The sequence below is a fragment of the Pelophylax lessonae genome (genome assembly GCF_965119305.1).
Source record: "Pelophylax lessonae genome assembly, chromosome: 7".
In the NCBI taxonomy this organism is placed as follows: domain Eukaryota; kingdom Metazoa; phylum Chordata; class Amphibia; order Anura; family Ranidae; genus Pelophylax; species Pelophylax lessonae.
The window spans coordinates 213,335,609-213,359,912 of record NC_138774.1 but is presented as its reverse complement, the minus strand read 5'-3'; the positions used below and the strand labels follow the sequence as shown (position 1 = coordinate 213,359,912).

The 24,304-nt window shown below is 45.9% G+C and overlaps 1 protein-coding gene across 1 annotated transcript in view; it reads left to right on the top strand.

Annotated features, from left to right (window-relative positions):
- Positions 1–24,081, top strand: part of LOC309559434 (protein AMBP-like) — a 37,572-nt gene extending 13,491 nt beyond the window's left edge. Inside the window, exons 5-10 of the mRNA XM_082262694.1 lie at positions 1,262–1,363; positions 4,024–4,061; positions 4,143–4,224; positions 11,579–11,746; positions 13,141–13,314; positions 23,737–24,081. Of these exons, the coding sequence (XP_082118820.1) occupies positions 1,262–1,363; positions 4,024–4,061; positions 4,143–4,224; positions 11,579–11,746; positions 13,141–13,314; positions 23,737–23,756 (584 nt within the window). The 3' untranslated portion in view covers positions 23,757–24,081. The remainder of the gene's footprint in view (positions 1–1,261; positions 1,364–4,023; positions 4,062–4,142; positions 4,225–11,578; positions 11,747–13,140; positions 13,315–23,736) is intronic.
- The last annotated feature ends 223 nt before the right edge of the window (positions 24,082–24,304 follow it).

Here is a 24,304-nt window from a genome sequence, read left to right as displayed (position 1 = left end):
TTTTTATTGTAGTTTGCTTCTGACTGCCGTCCTAGAGCAGCCTACCTTTTCAAGGCCTCAGGACACAAGCACTTTGTGATCTCACCTATGATATACTGTACAGTAAACCCCCCTCCATTGCGGGGGTTACGTTCCGGACCCAGCCGCGAAAAGTGAAAATCCGTGAAATAGAAAAACCCTATTAAAATGCATTGTAGGCATGTTTTTTTTACTGTCACTGTACGTGTAAAAGCATTTTAAGGTCTTTAAACACACTTTTAAAACAATAGAAACTCATTTAAACACATAAAAGCTACTGAGAGACATAAGAGCTATGGAAAACACAAAAATTTCATTTTTAATGATTTCTATAGTAAAATAACATTACAAAAAAAAACGCAATATACCGGGACCGCAAAAACTGAACCGCGATGGAGCGGGGGTTTACTGTATATGTCTTTAGTGTTTTTCCCTTTTTACATGGTATAATGGAAGACTATTGGGACTGCTGTATCACTGTTTGATATATTTGATACCTTCTTTTGTTCTCTGAAAATTTTTCAATAAAAACCATTGAAACAAAAAAAATCAGTACACAAATAACTAAAAATCATCACAAATAACTAATAAATAAATAAAATACATTAACAATATGTAATAATACATAAATAATAATTTACCCCTAACATTAACAAAATAATATTTCTAATATTATTATAAATAATAATAATAAAGACCCAAACAAAAAAAAATTAACTATTAATAATAATAATAATAATAATAAAAAAACAATGGAAAAATTATCTAAGACGCTACTCCCAGGTGTGAATGCAGTCTAAAAGCCTATGTGTCAATGTATTTTTTGCAGAGATTAGGAGCTGCTGTGGTTAGGTAAGGTTCAACCTCCCTCTCCTCTTGCAGAAGAATTGCGTTCAGGATAGGAACTTTTTGAACGTAGGAAAACGCAGCAAACTTTTTCCCGCGGCCGTGGTAAATGACAGCCAAGTGTACATGAAGCCTTACCCCTGCACATGTTCCTAATATCACATGATTGAGTGTATTGGTTGATTGTAAGGTAGGGTGTAGCTACCCTATACCTGCAGTAGAAACATAAGCTTCTTAGTTCCCTAGGGATAGAGAATGAAGTCGAAGGTTCTCTGAATTCTGGAACAGACTGCAGAATATCATGGCAGTAAATCAGGCAATACAAGTATCCACTATGCCTCCATGGTACAAACAAGATATTGTTTAAACCTCTAAATTACGTTTCACCTACATTTAGGACGCACCCCGGAGCTGAGGCAAGATCTGATTGAAGCCTTCAAGCAGTTTGCTACGGAGCAAGGAATTACAGACGACTCCATCTTCCTTCTTCAAAACAAAGGTACAGCCTAACCATTGCTTCCATATGCATTACAGTGCAGCTGTGTTTAACATATGGGTAAAAAGACTTGGACATCTGTGCTTAGAGCTCAGAGCAATTGTGCTCAACCTTTCTGAACAGAGCCCCCCAAACAGAATTCAAAGCCCAGAATTGCTGGACCTACCATTGTAATATATGAGAGAGCATAACCTGGTGCTAAGAAGATATTTCAATGTATTATACTTAAAGTGCTACTAAACACAACAGTAAAATCAGTCTGTGTATGCAGAGGGTCAGGGGTCCAGCAGCCTCATAGGGCAGTCAGAGTAGAATGAAAACTCCTCCTACAAGCTTTAACTGGACACTGATAGAAGTCACACGACTGCTATATACTGCTGAAGAGAAAAGGTATTTAGCTGTTTATATTTACTAAAATAATTGCATTTCCATGTTCTGTGGGAGACCAGATATAGTGACTGCAAGCTCCTGGGGAGACCAGATATAGTGACTGTAGGCTCCTGGGAAGACCAGATATAGTGACTGTAGGCTCCTGGGAAGACCAGATATAGTGACTGCAGGCTCCTGGGGAGACCAGATATAGTGACTGAAGGCTCCTAGGGAGACCAGATATAGTGACTGCAGGCTCCTGGGGAGACCAGATATAATGACTGCAGGCTCCTGGGGAGACCAGATATAGTGACTGCAGGCTCCTGGGGAGACCAGATATAGTGACTGCAGGCTCCTGGGGAGACCAGATATAGTGACTGCTGGCTCCTGGGGAGACCAGATATAGTGACTGCAGGCTGCTGGGGAGACCAGATATAGTGACTGCAGGCTCCTGGGGAGACCAGATATAGTGACTGAAGGCTCCTAGGGAGACCAGATATAGTGACTGCTGGCTCCTGGGGAGACCAGATATAATGACTGCAGGCTCCTGGGGAGACCAGATATAGTGCCTGCAGGCTCCTGGGGAGACCAGATATAGTGACTGCAGGCTCCTGGGGAGACCAGATATAGTGACTGCAGGCTCCTGGGGAGACCAGATATAATGACTGCAGGCTCCTGGGGAGACCAGATATAGTGACTGCAGGCTCCTGGGGAGACCAGATATAGTGACTGCAGGCTTCTGGGGAGACCAGATATGGTGACTGCTGGCTCCTGGGGAGACCAGATATAGTGACTGCAGGCTCCTGGGGAGACCAGATATAGTGACTGTAGGCTCCTGGGGAGACCAGATACAGTGACTGCAGGCTCCTGGGGAGACCAGATATAGTGAATGCATGCTCCTAGGGAGACCAGATATAGTGACTGCTGGCTCCTAGGGAGACCAGATATAATGAATGCAGGCTCCTGGGGAGACCAGATATAATGAATGCAGGCTCCTGGGGAGACCAGATATAATGAACGCAGGCTCCTGGGGAGACCAGATATAGTGACTGCAGGCTCCTGGGGAGACCAGATATAGTGACTGCTGGCTCCTGGGGAGACCAGATACAGTGACTGCAGGCTCCTGGGGAGACCAGATATAGTGAATGCATGCTCCTAGGGAGACCAGATATAGTGACTGCTGGCTCCTGGGGAGACCAGATATAGTGACTGCAGGCTCCTGGGGAGACCAGATATAGTGACTGTAGGCTCCTGGGGAGACCAGATACAGTGACTGCAGGCTCCTGGGGAGACCAGATATAGTGAATGCATGCTCCTAGGGAGACCAGATATAGTGACTGCTGGCTCCTAGGGAGACCAGATATAGTGACTGCAGGCTCCTGGGGAGACCAGATATAGTGACTGCAGGCTCCTGGGGAGACCAGATATAATGAATGCAGGCTCCTGGGGAGACCAGATATAATGAATGCAGGCTCCTGGGGAGACCAGATATAATGAATGCAGGCTCCTGGGGAGACCAGATATAGTGACTGCAGGCTCCTGGGAAGTCCAGATATTGTGACTGCAGGCACCTGGGGAGACCAGATATAATGAATGCAGGCTCCTGGGGAGACCAGATATAATGAATGCAGGCTCCTGGGGAGACCAGATATAATGAACGCAGGCTCCTGGGGAGACCAGATATAGTGACTGCAGGCTCCTGGGGAGACCAGATATAGTGACTGCAGGCTCCTGGGGAGACCAGATATAGTGACTGCTGGCTCCTGGGGAGACCAGATACAGTGACTGCAGGCTCCTGGGGAGACCAGATATAGTGAATGCATGCTCCTAGGGAGACCAGATATAGTGACTGCTGGCTCCTGGGGAGACCAGATATAGTGACTGCAGGCTCCTGGGGAGACCAGATATAGTGACTGCTGGCTCCTGGGGAGACCAGATATAGTGACTGCAGGCTCCTGGGGAGACCAGATATAATGAATGCAGGCTCCTGGGGAGACGAGATATAATGAATGCAGGCTCCTGGGGAGACCAGATATAGTGACTGCAGGCTCCTGGGGAGACCAGATATAGTGAATGCAGGCTCCTGGGGAGACCAGATATCAGTGGCGGCCGGTGTGTTGGGGGCACAGGAGCGGATTTTTCACCTTCCTCTGGATCAACTGTGGGTATAGGATTGTGTAAAAGGGATTGTATTGTTTATTTATTTATTTTGTTGGTTGAACTAGATGAACTTGTGTCTTTTTTCAACCTGACTCACTATGTAACTATGTGAATAATGTTGTGTCTCTGCACAGGTGAATGTACTCCAGGGGACATTGAGGTGAAACACAAGGTAAGGGACACCAGTGCAGCTCATCTTTATCTGGTTATGGTTACTTGGTCAATTCCATTTTGTAAATGTATTTTCTTTTAGAGAGCTGCACGTGCAGTGGCCAATGAAGAGGAAGAAGGCTCTGGAGGCATGGACAACACCCCATTTATCAAGAACAAAGCTGGTGCGTGCAACCCTTAGCCAACCGTTTAGACAGAGAAATAGGCTTTCAGATTTTAACCACTTCAGCTACGGAATTTGTTTGCGATAGGGCACTGCATACTTTAACTGACAATCAAGGCTCGAGTCCTGCGGGAACGCATGAGAATGGCGTTCCTGTACTTTTTGTACAGCAGGAATGCTGTTCCCATTAGCAGTCCCATCCTAACCCCCCCGACACGATTCCAGCGCCACCTCCTGCTCTGGGAATGGCGAGTCGGTAAGCCCAAATTGCGGGTTCCCGACCCGCCATCCCCGAGCACAGTGTGAGGAAAGGAGCCGCACTGCAGGAAGCAGAGCCAATGCTTCCTGTATAGCGCTGGCTCCTGTCACAGGCGGGGTGATACCAAATGTACTCCGCCTGTGACAGGAGCAATAAAGGAAGCATCGTAAGAGAAAGATATATATATATATATATATATATATATATATATATATATATATATATATATATATTTAAAGAGAGAGAGAGATATGGAATATCTCTCTCTTTCTCTATTCAATAAAGGAAGCATAGGAAGAAATATATATATATATATATATATATATAAAGAGAGATAGAGAGAGAGAGAGAGAGAAAGAGAGAGAGAAAGAGAGGGATGGAAATAGAGCGATATTAAGCGGAGTTCCACCTAAAAAAAAAAAATGACATAAAAATACCCTCGGGACAGTCAGGGCTAGTGCATTCCACAATGGATAGCCTCTGAACTGTCCCGGGTTGCACTTACCTGCAAGAAGAAATACTTACCTTGAAAATGTATTGTCCAGCGCTGCCATCTCATATGTGGGCAGCTTGAAGCCAGCGCGATCCTCTTCTGTGTCCTCTTCCGTCTTCTTCAGTCCCACGATGCACTGCACCGGCCCCACCGTCACTTCCGGGGGTTCCAGCGTCATCCCTGCACAGCTTCTGGGCATGCCGAGAAGCTGTTTAGCAAGGTATGACGCGCCTGCACCGGAACTGACGTCGGAGCCGGTGCAGGCGCATTGATTCCTGGGAGCGATGACGTTCAGCTCCCAGGAATCATTGCAAGCCAAGAAGTGACGACGGGCCGTGGCCGCCGAGGGGAGGAAGAGGAAGTAAGGTAAGTATATTTTCTTCTAATCCAAGGTAAGTAAAAATAAAAAAAAATGTGATTATCCATTTCTTTTTAAGGTGACCTGGCACAAGAAGATGGACAGAAGTGTAATTTTAGGGTGGAACTCCACTTTAAGAGACAGATAGAAAGAGAGAGAGGGATGGGGGAGAAAAAAAGAACAACTGATAGAGAAGAAAGAAAGAAAGAACAGAGAGGGGCGAGAGATAGAGGAGAAATATAAAAGGAGAAAGAGGGACAAAATAAAAAGAGAGAGCCCGAGGAGAAAGAAACAGGGGGACCAAAAGAGATATGCCTTTATTGCTACTGAGCAAAATCCATATAGATATATAAATCAAGTCTATTTTGCAAAGAAATATGTGACAGATCCGGGGTTTTAATGATGTTGTGTCCAACTGATATAAATCATGCCCGTACTGCAAATTTGCAACTCAATCTATACGTAACCCATCATAGTACCCACCAGCAGTACCCGCCAGCAGTACACATCAGCAGTACCCACCAACAGTATACGCTAGCAGTACCCACCAACAGTACACGCCTGCAATACTAGCCAGCAGTACCTGCCAGCAGTACCCACTAGCAGTACCCACCAGCAGTACCCACCAACAGTACCCGCCAGCAGTACCCATCAACAGTACCAGCAGTACCCACTAATAGTACCCGCAAGCAGTACCCACCAGCAGTACCCGCCAGCATTACCAGCCAGCAGTTCCAGCCAGCAGTACCCACCCCCAGTTCCAGCCAGCAGTACCCACCCCCAGTTCCAGCCAGCAGTAGCCACCACCAGTACCCACCACCAGTACCAGCCAGTAGTACCCACTAGCAGTACCGGCCAGCAGTACGAGTCAGCAGTACCCACCAGCAGTACAAGCCAGCAGTACCCGCCAGCAGTACCAGCTAGCAGTATGCACCAGCAGTACCTGCCAGCAGTACCCACCAGCAGCGTCCACCAGCAGTATCCGCCAGCAGTACCAGCCAGCAGTACCAGCCCTGGAGGACAGCCAGTTAGCAGTCACCAGCCTTTCCCGACTGGGGGACAGCAGCAGCCAGCGATACCTGTAGGAACCCAATTCAATCCACTTAAAAAAACAGATCCCATTCTGTCTGGGCAGATCAGATTGGAGGGCCCATATAGTAGAGCGGACAGTATCTGCTCTGAATATGCTGACACAGACCCGTCATCTGATCTGCCCACTCCGCTCATTGTGGCCCGCAACCGGTTACCACGTTGCTTAAGTGGCCCTCGCTCCTCAAAAGGTATATATACACGAACACACACTTTTTTTTATTTTTGAGGTGGGGGGGGGGATGGTAATCTTGGGTGAGTTCCCAAAATTTTTTTCCCAGGCCTGACCCCTGTTGACAATTGTGCGCCCATGTGACACTGTACCCATAAAAAGGATGTCCTTTTTTACCACAAATAAAGCTTTCTTTTGGTGGTTTTCGATCACATCTGCGTTTACTATTTTTTGCGCTATAAACAAAAATAGTCCGACAATTTAAAAATAATACAATATTTTTTACTTCCTGCTACAAAACATATCCAATAAAAAAAATTTAAAAATCAAATTTCTTTATCAATTTACGTCTATATGTATTCTGCTACATATTTTTGTTAAAAAAATCCCAATAAGCGTATATTGATTGGTTTGCGCAAAAATTATACCATCTACAAACTATGGGATATATTTATGGAATTTTCTTTTTTCCTTTTTTTTTTTTTTTTTTTTACTATCAATGGCGGCGATCAGAAACTTATTGGGGTACTGCATTATTGCGGCAGCCAAATTGGACCCTTTTGACACTTTATTGGGAACCAATGACACTAATACTGTGATGAGTGCTAAAAATATGCACTGTCACTGTACTGATGACACTGGCTAGGAAGGGGTTAACATCAGGGGTGATCAAAGGGTAAAATGTGTGCCTAGCCAGTGTTTGTGCACTGTGTGGGAGGTGCTTATACTAAGGTAAGGCATGGATCCATGTCCCTGCTTTGCAGCAAAACAGGACTCATGCCTTCTGTACTGACATATGGGCAATCTGCCTTGTGTACATCGGCAGACTGCCATTCTGCCTGTGTAACGAATGATAAGCAGGTGCCACCAGACGTACCTGTTGATCTGCTCCCGCTGTGCATAATCACAGGAGGAGCGAGCCAACAATGGCGCACATTTGTGTCTGCTATCCAGAAGTGCAGGATCACGTATATATCTGTGATCCTGCACACAGCCGCCACCCTGTAGCTGTAAAACTAGTATGGGCAGTCGGAAAGTGGTTAAAGGAGACCTGTTGTGCATTTTCTAATCATACCATGTTTTATCAGTTTGGAAATATGTTGGCATATTATTTCATATACCTTGTTTTCGGGAAGCTTGTGCGCACACATCTGTAGACCAGACAAGGCGATCTGCATCCTAGCTGAGCAACAGCTGTGAGCATTTTTTAAGTCAAAGTTTACACTGACATTAGCTTGTAAGTGTAAAACTGCTTCTAGCAGTCTTTTGCCAGCATTCAGGAAGCTTTTCTAGAGGCCAGTTCACATAGGAGCGTGTGTGTACCCATGCAGTCTGTTTTGATAGCCCACTCATTTGAATGGGCTGCAAAACGCACTGGAACGCTGAAAAAGTAGTGCAAGCACTACTGTTTTCAGAACGTACTGCACCAAACTGGTACCATGCAATTTGATGGCTGGAAACGCACTGCGTTCGCGAGATGCCATTAACATGAAATGTCCACAGAACATGCTTTTCCCACAGCGCGTTTCGTGTGAACCAGCCCTTAGGCCCCTTTCATGCATACGGACCTTTCGTCTGTTCTTCATCCTTCCGTTGACGGATAAAAAACAGACATCAATACATTCCTTTGGAAAAATACATGTGAATGGATGATCATCCATTTACATCCGTATTCAGCCGCTTCCGTAAACATCTTGTTTTTAACAGATGAAAGCCCTATTTTTCATCCCTTAACCACTTCAGCTCTGGAAGGTTTCACCCCCTTAATGACCAGGTCATTTTTTTCCGAAACGGCACTGCGTTACTTTAGCTGACAATTAAGCGCTCGTGCGACGCTATATCCAAAATAAAATTGATGTCTTTTTTTCCTACAAATAGAGCTTTCTTTTAGTGGTATTTGATCACCTCCACGGTTTTTATTTTTTGTGCTATAAACAAAAAAATAACCACACTTTTGAAAAGAAAAACAATATTTTTTACTTTCTGCTATATAACATTCCCAATAAAAAAATGTAAAAAAATCACATTTTTTCATCAATTTTTAGGCCAATATGTATTTTGCTACATATTTTGGTAAAAAAAAAAATCCTAATAAGTGTGTATTGATTGGTTTGCACAAAAGTTATCGCGTCTACAAATTATGGGATACATTTATGGACCTTTTTATTTTATTTTTTTTTGTTTTTACTAGTAATGGCAGCGATCAACGATTTTTAGCAGGACTGCGACATTGCTGTGTCCAAATCTGACACTCAAGGGTGTTTTCACACTAGCACTTTTGGTGCGCACCCGGGTTCGATTGACGTCAGAATTTGGTTCTTTTTGATGATGTTTATAAACACTGTCTTTGAACTCGGGTGCGCACCCGTGAACCGTACCCGAGTCCACTTAAAAAGGGTGGTCTGGGGTACGGTTCATGTCAACTCCAGTACGGTTCGCTTCTGATGAGAACGCAATCGTACCAAAGCAAGCAATTCTATCCATTTTGGCACCTTCTCGTTTACAGCGGTTGCCAAGCAACATGAGTACGCACCGGCTGCAGCTTGATGACAAAAGCATACCGCGGTTCGGATACAAAAATCAAATGTGAACACAGTCCATCGGGGGCAGGGGGAGGGGGGAGCAATCGAACTTGGGTTCGGACCAGGCAATCGCACCAAGTGTGAAAACACCCTAAGTGACACTTTTTGTGGACCAGTGACACCAATATAGTGATCAGTGCTAAACAAAAATGCACTGTTACTATATAAATTACACTGGCAGGGAAGGGGTTAATAACAGGGGCATTCAAGGGGTTAAGTGTGCTCCTAGGGAGTGCTTTATAACTGTGGGGGGGAGTGGATGCACTGGAGGAAAAGAGAGATCTGTGTTTTAGCTTAGCTGAAACACAAGATTTCTCTTTTCCTCTCTGACAGAACAGCAGTCTGCCTTGTTTACATACCGTTCTGTCATTCCGCCGAACGATCAGCGGGTCCTGGCAGCCGTCACGGCTGCTGGACCCACTGATTGTCTCCCGCTGTGTCCAATCACACGCGCCCCCCAAAATCTCATGCACAAAATCACGTACATGTACGTAATTTTGCGCAGCCGGGTCACCCTGCGGCATGCGGTCCGGAAGTGGTTAAAATATCTTAAAATTGTCATTATAAAACAAAAAAACTACCTTCCCTACTTATCCCTTTACATTATAACATCTTTCTGTAGGATTGCAAGAAAGTAATGTTCTAGTCTAAATAGTGTAGTGTAGGTTGTAATTAGTATCCCTGTTTCCATTGGGGGTTTTCTTTCCTCACCCCTGCCTCAAGGGTGAAGAAAACAGGAAGTGAAGGGAAATTTCCAGCAATAAAACACATTTTAGGATAACATTGTAAGGTTATGTAGCGCTACCCCCTCAGGAGCCGCTGAAGTAAAACGGGTCCCTTGCTCCGCCTTTCAACCCCCAAGATCAAGCTCCCCCCCCCTCTCACCCCTGGTGATTTTCTGGGTGTATGCGCCTTTAAGAATACACTGTGACACAACGAAGCACCCGTTTAACCGTTTACCGGACAATTAAAGTGTAGCAGTTACAAATCAACACGACAGGAATTAAAGATAAAGAGAACCAAATGGAAATCCTGAATCCTCAAACAAGAGTTGCATAGGATTCAGCATTCAGGATCTAATAAAGCAAACACTAATGTACATATGGGTTATGCTATTATAATTGAGGACTGATGTATCAATAATCTGTCAATAAATCATCCCTCAGATGAATGGTGAGAGTGATCACAGAAATAGTGTTTAACTGTGATAAAGAATAGCACTGCAATTTGTCTAACTTATCTTAGTGACTCTATTAACCTAATGCTAGGCTATCAGAGTGCACTCTGTATTCTATGGGGGCCCCCTTTACTTTAGATTGCAAGAGTCTCCTGAACGAGCAAGGCCTTGCTAGTCTTCGCCAGCCATGGGATCATTGGTCATCCAAGGAATCGTATTTGTAATCCACTGTAAAGGTAACGATCACTTGTAATCCACTGTAGAGGTAACAATCAATTGTAATCCACTGCAAAGTAACGGTTAACTGTAATCCAAACTATAATGAAAAATAGGCTTCTGTACTCAGTTAAATAGATGTACCATTTGGGAAAGTTGAGTGTATGAGGTGAGGCCTTATAATCTGCTACGCACTAATCAGCACTACAGTCTCCTTTGGCAACCGTCCTATGACCAGTGCAGTTCTCTGTCCAAGCTAAACTGTGTCACAGGCCTTTCCTTGCTTTGTTTCTATCAATTACAGTGTGTGCTGCAAACAGATGTCTCTCACCCAATCTGTCAGTATCCTTGTTCAGCAATCCTCCACACCCGGCCGGTTACTCCACTGTGACATCCGCCACTATGCGATCACCAACCTCCGCGCTGCTGAAGCCTCATGCACTAGGCCTTAAACACAGCCTGTGTCTCAGTGATCTGTCCTCACTGAGTCCTGGAAGCAGAGAGAACGACAGGCTGAGTAGCAGGCAAGTCTCTAGCTCTGCTCTCATCCTCCTTTTCCCCCGTGGCCTCATGGGATTGTAGTTTCTTCTGCAATCCAAAAAACAGTCTGCTCACAGTTCAGAACTACATTTCACACAATCCTGTTCTTCTATTTCCTGTGAGAGGCTGACCTGTGCTGGAAGCAGTCTAAAAGGGCCACACACACAGTCTGAAGAAACCAGGGGGGTAAATCTGCCTTATTATAGAATGACAGTCCGCTACAGTTAGAACATCTGATAGTAGGCTTTTTTGCTCTGTCCCAACTGTGTAGACTTTTGCTCCCTTCCCATTCAGGTGACATTTGTCAGATTGGACAGTAAACAAGGAGAAATCTCCAACGTGAAGCCACAGACAGAAAAAAAAACCATGAACATTCCCAACATAATAAAAATCTAACAGAATATTTTGGCTGGAGTTTCATTTAAACTGCAAGGCCCTTATTCTTATACCCTCTCTTTTCTTCTATTAGGATCCTGCCATATGCCTCCCACTGCTGGTCCTTGTTTAGGATCCAACGATCGTTATTTCTACAACACTTCATCCATGGCCTGTGAGAAGTTTAAATACGGCGGCTGCCTGGGAAACCTTAACAATTTCTTTACCGAACGGGAATGCCTCCAAACGTGCAGAACTGAGGGTTGGTATGGGCTGGAAAAGCCACTTCAATATTTTCAATTTGTCCTGTAACACAACCTGACCATGGTAGACACAGAGAAAATGCATTAAGGGTCTGTACTGACAGACATTCAATTCATTCACTGGTGCATTTGACATCCTTCTGACTATGACTAAGCTAAGGTTTGGGCCGAATTTGGTGCAATCTAATAGAATAAGAAGCTGTCAAATGTCAGCCGGCCACTAATCAGCTGTGGTCATGGGATTTCCTGCCCCGCAATCACACATGGGGGGATGCTAGTGACATCCAGGGCTTTTTTTCAGCGGGAACGCGGGGGAAAGCAGTTCCAGCACCTCCAGGACTGAATGTATGGGTCTGTTGATGCTGGTTGCTGGGGATCTAATGTCACTGGAGGGAATCTATTATTGCAGGGGGGTCTGTTGCTGGGGAGATCTGTTGTTGCTGGCAGGGGAACTATTGTTGCTAAGGGGTGTCAGTCATTTCTGGGAGGGATCTACTGTTGAGGAAGAGGTCTATTGTTGCTGGCTGCTGGAAGATCTGTTGTTGCTTCCAGCGGTCTATTGTTGATGAGGAAGGGGGTGGTATTTTCTTGTAGGTTTGTAGGTGGTCCATTGTTGCTGGGGGGGGGAATCTATTCTTCCAGAGGGTCTGCTGATGCTGGCTGCGAGGACATCTGTTGTTGCTGCTAGGGAGGGGGGTGTTTTGTTGTGAGTGGTCCATTGTTGCTGGCTGCAGGGGATCTATTCTACTGCTTTTCTTGTTATCATTAACAAGCTCAATAAAAATTAGTTAGTACCACAAATGTTACTGTATTATCTAAAAGGGGTGGTCTTCGGAGGTGGGTAATGGGTGGAACAAAGAAACGGTGCTCGGAGGTGGGTAGGGGCGGAGACAAGGGGTGATTTGAAAAGGGGGAGTTCCTGCACCTATTCTCTGTGAAAAAAAGCCCTGGTGACATCTTTGACCGAATATGATCACATGGCCTCATTTGGTTGATGACATTGTTCAAATATGGCAGTATGGCCAGAATAGGTCAATTAAACCCAAGAGAGGATTAAAGGGCATTCCAATTATGATAATCAAGCTCTAAGATGTACACAGGGCACACTGCCTTACTACTAAGTTCTGCATACAACAAGATTTTTCAACAGAGGGGTAAAAAAAAAAAAAAAAAAAGATAGATTGCACATCACATGTTCAAAAAGAGAATACAAAATATTACCATGCAATGTTGGCTGTTGATGGGGCTGAGGTGAAGCAAAATAGAGTAAAGGTAAAACAGATTCCTCCTTCATTCTTGACCAAAAAAAAAAAAATGACTAAGCTCAGGTTTGATTGGCTGCAGTGGCTCACCTGTCTGTCTACCAGCCTCATATGCTCTTCCCTTCTTGCAGCTGCTTGCCGGTTACCCATTACAACAGGCCCATGCAGACTGTCTCAAACCCGATGGGCATTCGACTCAGCCCAAGGCAAATGCGTCATTTTCCAATATGGAGGCTGTAAAGGAAATGGCAATCACTTCTACACAGAGAAGGAGTGCAAGGAGTACTGTGGGGTTCCTACAGGAGGTAAGTGCACAGAAAGTGGAAATTTCTATATCAGACAAATGTTATCCATTGACTTGTACAAAGCCCTCCTTAACTATTAGTGAATACAAGGCTTTGTATTTCTATCTTCTGTCTACATGTTTTGGTCAACTAATGTTTTATTACTTTCTCAGAAGAGCGAGTACACTGTAACTGAGACAGCAATGCTCACATACACTATATTACCAAAAGTATTGGGACGCCTGCATTTACATGAACTTTAATGGCATCCCAGTCTTAGTCCGTAGGGTTCAGTATTGAGTTGGCCCACCCTTTGCAGCTATAACAGCTTCAACTCTTCTGGGAAGGCTGTCCACAAGGTTTAGGAGTGTGTCTTTAGGAATGTTTGACCATTCTTCCAGAAGGGCATTTATGAGGTCAGGCACTGATGCGGATGAGAAGGCCTGGCTCGCAGTCTCCGCTCTAATTCATCCCAAAGGTGTTCTTTCGGGTTAAAGTAAGGACTCCTCCACCCCAAACTCGCTCATCCATGTCTTTATGTCTTTTGCTTTGTGCACTGGTCCAAATCATTTGGTGGAGGGGGGGATTATGGTGTGAGGTTGTTTTTCAGGAGATGGGCTTGGCCCTTAGTTCAAGTGAAGAGAACTCTAAAGGCGTCAGCATATCAAGAAATTTTCGACAATTTCATGCTCCCAACTTTGTCGGAGTTTTGAGATGGTCGCTTCCTGTTCCAACATGACTGCGCACCAGTGCGCAAACAAGGTCCATAAAGACATAGATGAGTGAGTTTGGGGTGGAGGAACTTGACTGGCGTGCACACTGTTCCTCACACACCTCTACTCATCTTTGCTAGAGGGGTGGGTGTAAATGATTTAGCAATTTACGAAAAAATGGATTTTTGTAAGAACTTACCGTAAAATCCTTTTCTCTTAAGCTCATTGACAGACGTAGTCTTCTTGATTCTCAAGAGCTGGGTTATGTTGTCTCCGCAGGAGTAGGACTAGGCAGAATGACAAAACGTTCTGGCTCCACCTTAGGGGCAGTCCCTGAGGGTATATCCTCCCTCTCTCTGCTACAGGGAATCAGTTCTGTTTAAAGCAGTACAGAGAATTTAACCCAACCCAACTCAATGATAGAGGGGCGGGTACTACGTCTGTCAATGAGCTTAAGAGAAAAGGATTTTACGGTAAGTTCTTACAAAAATCCATTTTTCTCTATCGCTCATTGACAGACGTAGTCTTCTTGATTCTCAAGAGCTGGGACATCCAGAAGCAGTGCCACAAATGAGGGGTGGGATTGACAAAATCAAATCCAATCTAGAAGGCCCAACGGGTGCCAAACTAGAAGTTTTAAAGGCTCATTATAAACAAAGAATGAGACTAAAGAAAAATTTTCCAATGGAAAAAACCCTCGAGGTAGACCACTGGTCTCCTCAAATTGCGGCCTGCAAAACCTTGCGGCCAAATGAGGCATCAGACGATGCCATTACATCAACTTTATAATGTTTAGAAAAGGTATGCACCGACGACCAGGTAGCCGCCTTGCACACCTGGACCACTGACGCCTGATGGCGAAAGGCCCATGACGCACTAAGTGCCCGAGTGGAGTGCGCCTTAACAGGGAACGGGGGCTCCCGACCCTTAATAGAATAAGCCTGTACTACCGTCTGTCTGATCCATCTGGAAATGGTCGCGGCAGATGCAGGCAACCCCTTTTTGGGTCCATCTGGGATCACAAAAAGTGAATCCGTCTTGCGAAACGAGTCTGTCGTTTTCAAGTATACCCTGATCGCCCGGACCACATCCAAGGAGTGTAACGCAAACTCCCGAGGATGACTGGGCTTAGGACACAGGGAAGGTAATACAATTTCTTCATTCAGATGAAATTCTGAAACCACTTTTGGTCGGAAGGATGGATTCGGACGAAGAACCACCTTATCTCTATGAACCACCAGATATGGTGAACGACAAGATAATGCGGCCAGTTCTGACACCCTGCGTGCAGAAGTAATAGCCACCAAGAAGGCCACCTTCTGGGACAACGTGGGTAGAGGAATCTCCCTAATATCTTCAAAGGAAGGTTTCTGAAGAACCGACAACACTAAATTAAGATCCCAGGGGGGTAACGGCGCGTGCACTGGCGGAGCCAGATGTCGCACCCCCTGGATGAAATTCCGCACCAAGGAATGAGTAGCCAAAGGCTTCTGAAAGAAGATGGCTAATGCTGAGACCTGACCCTTGATAGTACTCAAGGCCAGTTTCTGCTCAACCCCTTGTTGCAGAAAAGCCAATATTCGACTAATCGAATAAGACCGAGGACGGAACCCCAAAGGTTCACACCATGCAATGTAGGACTTCCATGTGCGATGATAAATCTTTCTGGAAGTCGCTTTCCTTGCTTCAACTAGAGTAGGAATAACTGAAGCTGACAAACCTTTGTCCTTCAGCACCTGGGTCTCAATAGCCAGGCCGTTAAAGCCAGCGATCGTAAAGCAGGATGGAAGATCGGTCCCTGAGACAGTAGATCCTCCCTGAGAGGAAGTCTCCACGGGACGTCCGCCACCAGTCTGACCATGTCGGCGTACCAAGCTCGACGAGGCCAGTCCGGAGCTACCAGGATTACTGGGATTCCTTCCTCCTCTATTCTGCGAAGAAGTCTTGGCAGTAACGCGAGAGGAGGGAAGGCATATATTAGCTGGTATTGCCCCCACGGGGCGATCAGTGCGTCTGCGGTTTCTGCTAGAGGATCGCGGGAGCGAGCCACGAATCTCTGAACTTTCCTGTTGAATCGTGATGCCAACAGATCCACATCCGGGGTGCCCCACCGTAGGCACAACTGGTGGAAAACGTCTGGATGGAGGGACCATTCCCCCTGATCCAGGGTCTGACGGCTGAGATAATCTGCCTGCCAATTCTCCACCCCCGGAATGAACACCGCAGAGATTGCTGGAACAAATCGTTCCGCCCAGTGAAGAATGCAAGCCACTTCTTTGGCCGCTCGGACACTCTTGGTGCCCCCCTGGTGATTGACATAAGCCACGGCCGTGGCATTGTCCGACTGGATCCGAACCGAGCTGCCCTGGAGCTGCTCGGTCCAGTGAATCAGACAAAGTCTGATCGCTCTCAGTTCCAATACATTTATCGGTAACCTGGATTCTTCCGGGGACCAAAGTCCCTGGACAGATAACTGACCGAGAATTCCTCCCCATCCGGATAGACTGGCATCCGTGGTCACTGTCGTCCAATATATTGGCAGAAATGACTTTCCCTGGCTGAGCATCGGAGACCGAAGCCACCATACCAGAGACTCTCTGGTCTGTTTGCTCAATCGGATCTGATTGTCCAGGGATTCCGGATTCCGATTCCATCTGAGAAGAATCTCTTGCTGAAGAATTCGGGTATGGGACTGGGCAAATGGGACTGCTTCGAACGAAGCCACCATCAACCCCAGAACCCTCATGCAAGTCCGAAGGGAAGACCAGCTGTTGGACAGTAACAACTGGACTGCAGATTGAATCTTTCGGAGTTTCCCTACCGGAAGAAAAACTCTTGTCCTGACTGTGTCTAGAATTAGACCCAGATATTCGAGCCTCTGGGTGGGAACCAGAAATGACTTTTGCTGGTTCACCAGCCACCCGAATTCCTGTAAAGAAATCATAGTAATTTCTATGTTTTGTAGCAAGGTCTGAGGAGACTCTGCATGAAGCAGAAGATCATCTAGGTAACCTAGAATCGATATACCTCTTTGGCGCAGAAGTGCCAACATTGGGGCCAACACCTTTGTGAAGACCCGCGGAGCCGTGGCGAGACCGAAAGGTAACGCCACAAACTGATAGTGGTTCTCCTCTACGGAAAAGCGTAGAAAACGCTGATGTCCTGCGAAAATGGGAATGTGAAGATAGGCGTCCTTGATGTCTATGGACGCTAGGACATCCCCTGGATGCAGGAAGGCTGCTACCGTGCGAATGGACTCCATTCTGAATCTTCTTATGTTGACGAAAGAATTGAGTGCTCTTAAGTCCAGAATTGGACGCACTTTGCCCTCTTTCCTGGGTATTGTAAACAGGTTTGAATAAAACCCTTGAAACCGTTCTGTCCAAGGAACGTGGACTACCACTCCTTGTTGTAGTAAATCTGTGACTGCTCTCCGCAGATCTTCTAAACGATCTGCGGATAGTCGGATATTGGAAGGGAAGAATCGCGCCGGTGGGAGAGATCGAAACTCGATCTTGTACCCTGACCTTATGACTTCGCAAACCCATTTGTCCGGGATTCTGGAAAGCCATGGATCCGGGAACCGGCGAAGACGTCCCCCCACCCCAGTTATGGGTGGGGGCGCACCTTCAGGCTTTGGATGGTTTATCTTCAGGTCTGGAGGGGGCGGGCTTTTGCTTGCCCGACCAACGACCCCTGACGCCTCCTGCAGGAGCTTTGGAGGACTTAGTTTTTTCACCCGCTGGACGAAAAAACCTCTTGTGAGCAGAAAAAGAAGGCCCTCGTCTTTGACGAGTTCCTCTACCTTTAAAATTTTGCGGTAAAAAGGTGCTTTTTCCACCGGTGAGATCCTTAATGATCTCATCTAAGTTGGCTCCAAATAGACGCTCTCCTGAAAAGGGGATATTAGCCAATGCTTTTTTGGAACCTTGGTCGGCTAACCAACCTTTTAGCCACAGTGTACACCTGAGAACCACTGCTGAGACTGATGCTCGCGCCATTAATGGAGTGGCGTCTAACGCCGCATCACATACAAATTGTAACCCCTGTATCATTTGTTCCAACAAATCTGATACCGCCTGAGGGACTTCTTCTAAGTCCCGGCGTAACCACTTGGTCCATTCAGTTACAGCCTGCGAAACCAGACCAATAGCAATTATTGGTCTGAAAGCTGATCCAATCAAGGAAAACATGGTGCGAGACTTAGCTTCTATCTTGCGATCCACTGGATCTTTAAAAGACGGAGCGTCTTCTAAAGGAATAACCGTGGCTTTATTCAATCTAGCAATAGGTGAATCCACCACAGGTGGTTCTGTCCATTTCTTAATAAGGGTTTCCTCAAACGGATAACGCCTGTCAATGCGTTTAGAAATATTAAAAGTGCGTTTTGGCAGACGCCATTCTTCTTCGATTGGATTGCCAAAACATTTGGGCAATGGAAAAACCTTCGCCACTTTGATGCGCTTTTTAGTCCCAAAAGGGATCTCAGTTTCAGCTATTTCTGATGGAATACCCTGTAACCTTAAAGTCTCTTGAACAGATACAATGAGTGCGTTTACCAACGCTTCCTCTCGGGCTATGGCGGATGCCGAAACATCCTCCTCACTGTCTGAAGAGACAGGACCCGAGACACCAATACCAGATGAAGTACCTGCAACTGCAGAAATAGGCTCAGAGTCTGAATCCGAGGTTTCAGATAATAAGGGGTTAGGCGGGGGTCGCTTTCTTGCGCCCTGTCCCTGACAAGCCACTTCCACCCGGGACACAAAAGTTTCCATAATAGCTGACAAAGATTCAATTGTCAATGGGGTGCTGGAGGATCCCGCAGACCCCTCGAGGGGATCCGGAGGAGATACATGAGTGGCAGGGTCCATGTTAATACAGGACACCTTTGCCAGCAAAACAAAAAAAAACTTTTTCTTTTTTTTTTTTTTTTTTTTGTGTGTCTCCCCCTAGCGCAATAGCGCCCCTCAGAGTACCTGCTTCTCGATCCCAGAGAGAGAGAGAGGGACCCCCAAGGCTCACCAACCGATGCAGTGCAGTTTCCAACAAACTGCAGTCAGCGTCTGTCTTACACAGACTGGAAGGAGCTGTTTGCTTTTTCCCGGGCAGAAGGCGTGGCTCCGCCCCCTGTGTACGCCTTCCGGCGTTCCCAGCCCTCCACGAGGTAGCTGGGCTCACAAAACATGGCCGCTCCCATAGAAGAGACATAAGACTCCAAAAACATGGCGGCCGGCGTGACCTGAGGACATACATGCATTCGGTCTACGGCAAAATGGCGGCGGACCGCCGATATCGTCTTCCCAGCACATCCACCTGCACTCTGCTAAGAGGTGACATATGGATCTACAGAGATACACTGCACATAAGGTAGGATTATACCTCCTATGTCTGCTGTAATGTTACAGTCTGCTGGGTAGAGTGTTAGCTCTTGAACCAAGTCCACTTCCCACAAACACATGCTGTATTACAAGGGGGACTTGTAAGTATCAGATATATACTGACCATATATGGAGGGGCCCATAATATATACTGCCTCATAATGAGGAAAAAAGGGAACGTTTACTCACCATACCGAACCGACAGGCACCCTCTCTTCACAATACCCTCTCCACCGGGGTGGGGGTTTGTGGACGCCTCGACTCTCTGGTACCTGGCGTCCAAGCGAGACTTTTAACTCGCAAAGTCAGTCCCTTTACTGGGACTCCGTCGCGGCCGACCCAGCGCACTGGTCTGCACGCGCTTGTAGGCAGAAACCGGGGTGACCACTGGATCTCAACATCCAGCCCGTCGCCCGGCCCCGCATACTTACTTGAATATGTCGCGGCCGACCAAGCGCAATGCCATGGTCTGCGCGCGCTCGTAGGCCGGCTGGGGTGACCACAAGTGTCGCCCAGTCCGGCATTTTTGCTTGAAGATCTCACAGGAAAAAAACACTGGAGAAAACTACCTAAAAAATGTATTTTTCTTAAAGAAAAAAAGTCTTGCCAGGACCAAAAGATCCCAGCAAGGAACTTAGGTCCTTACTCCTGACTAGACAGAAAAAAACTGATTCCCTGTAGCAGAGAGAGGGAGGATATACCCTCAGGGACTGCCCCTAAGGTGGAGCCAGAACGTTTTGTCATTCTGCCTAGTCCTACTCCTGCGGAGACAACATAACCCAGCTCTTGAGAATCAAGAAGACTACGTCTGTCAATGAGCGATAGAGAAACATTTTTTTATCTCCTATTCCTAAAATATTACATTATAAATATACAAACTATTATAACATCTACTGACAAAATGTGGACATGATTTTCACAGGTAATCTTCAAATATATATATATATTAAAATAGTATACATCAGTGGTTGTTAACACACAAGATATAGAGGGCTTTGAATGCAAAAGCTGGCCATACATGGGTCAGTTTTTTAATTCAAACAGCAGGTTGAAAGAAAAAAAAACTGACCCGTTTCCCCCATCCACACATTTGAGGTGGATGAGGGAATCCTCCTCGCTGTGTCATTGTATTCTGACAGCGGGAAGACTTCCCCACCATCAGAATACATAGATCAGTGCTGAAGCCTATAACCTGAATCACTGAATGAGCGGCTTTTTCTAGTAGGGTGGTTGATCAGTTGATCGACTTCTGTTCAACCACAGTGGCCATACATGGATCAAAATTCGGCTGGTCCCTGGTGAACCAGCCAAATTTCGATCCATGTATGGCCAGCTTAGGTAAGTAATGCCACTGAGGACTTACTGGAAGAAATGGACAGGGACTGAAGTCATGCTGTATAGCAGCCTGTTTCAACCAGGGTGCCTTGAGTCTTCTTCAGGGGTGTTTTGGAAAAATGCCTAAAAATTGATCGAGAATTGTATACCAGCCAGCAGGTGAATGAAGCCTGCCTTTTAGTTACCCAAAGCCACAGGTTTTTCATTGTGCACCATTACGGCTTTCTAGACACTGGCATCCAAACAACCAAGATGTCATCGGTTGATAAGGAGGATGTCTGTCACCTCCACAACATCCGTGTTTGACCCTTCTCTGCTTCTCTCCCTCAGCACTGAGGTTACATTAGCTGACTGATGGAGAGAAATTGAGGGAGAAAAGAAACATTGGAATACTAGACAGTACCAGTGTACAAAAGTGTATTCGCTTTGGAAGAAATAAAATCATCTCTTTTGCCATGTGGATGTTTCTGCATTATGTAAAACTATAAGAATATGTAGATATATTAGAATAGATTTTTAAATTTTAGAATAGGGTGCCTCAAGACTGTCCATATTTTAAAGAAGGGGCTCGACAAACCCCGGGCGCCAGGTCGCATTGGCGACTAGAATTAGCGACCTGGCGCCTGGGGTGCACTGCAGGAGGTGTCCTGTCCCTTTTGCGCCCCCCCACCCCCTCCCCGAGTGCGCAGACTACTACCCCATCCGATAATTGAGGCCGCAGCTTTTTGGCCTTCTTCAGTGAGAGACGCTTCCAACGGGGAACTGGTGCCCTCTTGTGGTGGCCGGGAGTTTGACAAGCAGTCACTAATGGCTCTGTTTCCACTGCCTGTTCTCAATGCCTGCCCATCTCCTTCCCAAGAGGAGATGAGATGAAAGTTTTTGCAGGCTTCATCTCCCTGTCCACTTACCTTTGCTTAAAGGTAAGTGGACAGGGAGTGTGGTTATTATTATTATTTAATTTTTAAATTATTAAAAAAATAATAATAATTTTTTAATTTTTTTTTATTAAAAAAAAAAAATATATATATATATATATTTTTTTTTTTTTTTTAATCATCTCCCTGCCATGCCACAGCCACACAGCCGAAGTATTCTTTCACAAGGGCTGTCTGATCAGATCCGCCTGTCAGTTTTTCAGGCAGACCTGATCGGACCCTTCAGTCTCCTATATGGAGCGGTAATCTGCCACCATCTGATCCTGTCTGCCAAAAACAGACGGATGGTGGTTCTATTTTCTATCCATCCCATGGATCGGATCAGATGGCATCGGATGGAAACAGACAGACGGTCTGTTTCCATCCGATTGTCCTATAGAGAGCGGGGTTCTAGTCGTCTTTATGTGTAAATTTAGTATCAGTTATTTTTTTGAAAATAAAGCTTGGTTGTTAGTAAAAAAAAAAAAACTGGCTCCTAACTTTTTAAGCTGGCTCCTAGATTTCAGGCAAATTTGTCAAGCCCTGTTTTAAAGGGTGTCTTGAGATTGTCTATAAATTTAAAGTGTGCCTTGACTGAAAAAAGGTTGAGAAACACTGCTGTAGGGGACAGTCAGAGACTGGGGACTTGTTACATGAAGCTGATAGAGATCATTTACTAAAGGACCCTTTATAAATTAATGATCCCACTAATGACTGCTGGTGCTTATGGGCTGCATAAGGGTCCTTTCACACAGGCTTTCCACCCGGTGGACTCTGTTTTGCTCAGCGGGGATCGATTCCCCGCTCTCCACTAAGAAGGCGGATGACAGCTCCGTCTTCACTCTCTGTGCAGAGACAGACCTGTCAGATCCCCGCTCTCCTCTATGGTAGATCAGATGAAAACGGACCACCTGTCCATTTTCATCCGATCCTATCCGATCCTCCAGATGGATGGAAAAACTGAATTTTTGTAAAATCTTACCGTAAAATTCCTTTCTCTGAGCGGTCGCCGCACAGCATGTCTAAGCCCAGTCTGCCCACCCAGTACACATAGCAGAGCGGGAGAGCCCCCCCCCCCCCCCCGCAGCCCACAGAAAGGCAGCTATTCCACACAGGAATCTGACAGGGAGCTCAGCACATACACAGACATGCAGGGTCACACAGTCACAGACTGACACCCAAAACAGACAGGTCCCCACATAGAATTGCACTTACCAGTCCAGATGGCGTGGGGAGCCTTCTCCAGCGACCAAACCGCTGTACTGAGGACAGGGAGTGTCGCAGCCAGGACGCAGTGGAACTGCGGTGCGAAACCGCAAATGGCGTCCGGTGAGGTAGCCACCTCACAGGCAGCATCCCTGCAGCGAACAGGGATGCGTCGTTCAATATGCCAGGGAAACCTGACTGAACGCTCGATGGCAGGCTGGGGAACCCCTGGCCCTGAGCCCTGGGATCCAGGGTGGCCAGTCCGAGGCCCAGCTCCGCAGGATCATCTTCAACCGAAGAAAACTAAACTAATGCTGAGAAAAAAGAACAGCTAGTAAAAGAAAGAGAAAAATACTCAAAATAAAATCAAAAAGAGGATAGAAGGCTGAGACTGAGAGCCCCAGCACAGGATCAGCCAGCTACTCCTAAGCTAGGCATTAGAAACTGAGTTGAGAATGCAGGAAGCAGGGAGGTATTGACTGAGGGGACCGCCCCCTAGGGTTGTGATATGCTAAAAGCTTTTATATTAACAAATCTTGTTGCCTAGCTACTCCTACGGAGCAAAGGTCAATACCCCATTTAGTGAAGATTATGAAGTGGCGGCGACTGTCGGAGGACGTAAGAGAAATAGGGTTTTTATCCGTCCGGATTTCATGGACAGGACAGAATCGGATAGCAGTGGGTGTCAGCGGACATGTCACCACTGACATCTGCTGCTCCATAGAGGTGCATTGAGCATCCGATCAGGACCTGATTGGAAAGCCCGTGTGAAAGGGCCCAAAGGGGCGTATGTGGCCCTTGTGCCACAGGTTGGACACCAGAGGTGTACATACACAAAAAACATTTTCGCAAACATACAATGGCTTGTAACAGTAAAAATGTTTCTCTTTTCAGATGAAGAAGAATTCCTGTAAAGGAGAATCAATACCTGGAAGGTGCCTCTGCGATACATCCCATGATTTCCTTTTTTGCAATATGATCAATCCATACAGGGACATCTGCAAATCAATGAGAGTTTTACAAGGCACTTTTACAAATCTGAAGAATAATGATATATAAATAAGAAGGCAGGAGCTGACACAGCTTACCAGGCTCCACCTATAACTAAAGTATCACCCTCGGGTACACTGATAACCAACTGTATCATTTAATCATTTTTGGATAAACATCCCCAGTAATCTAATGATTAAAATGTTTTTTTTTTGGCAATACCAAGACCACCTAATTTTTGAAGGGTCACCCTGTCTACTTAAGTCACAATACATCTTGATGGGTATTCCTCAGACTTCCAATGGTGTACTGGCAGTCACCACTTCTCATGTACTGTTATAGTAAAAACGTATAAACTAGTTTAGACTCTCTTGATGATTAATAAAAGAAGACCTGTGATTTACAAGAAACAGTATGGTAAATTTATGCTTGCACAAACTCAGCATACAAATAAAGCCATGTTATAGTGAGT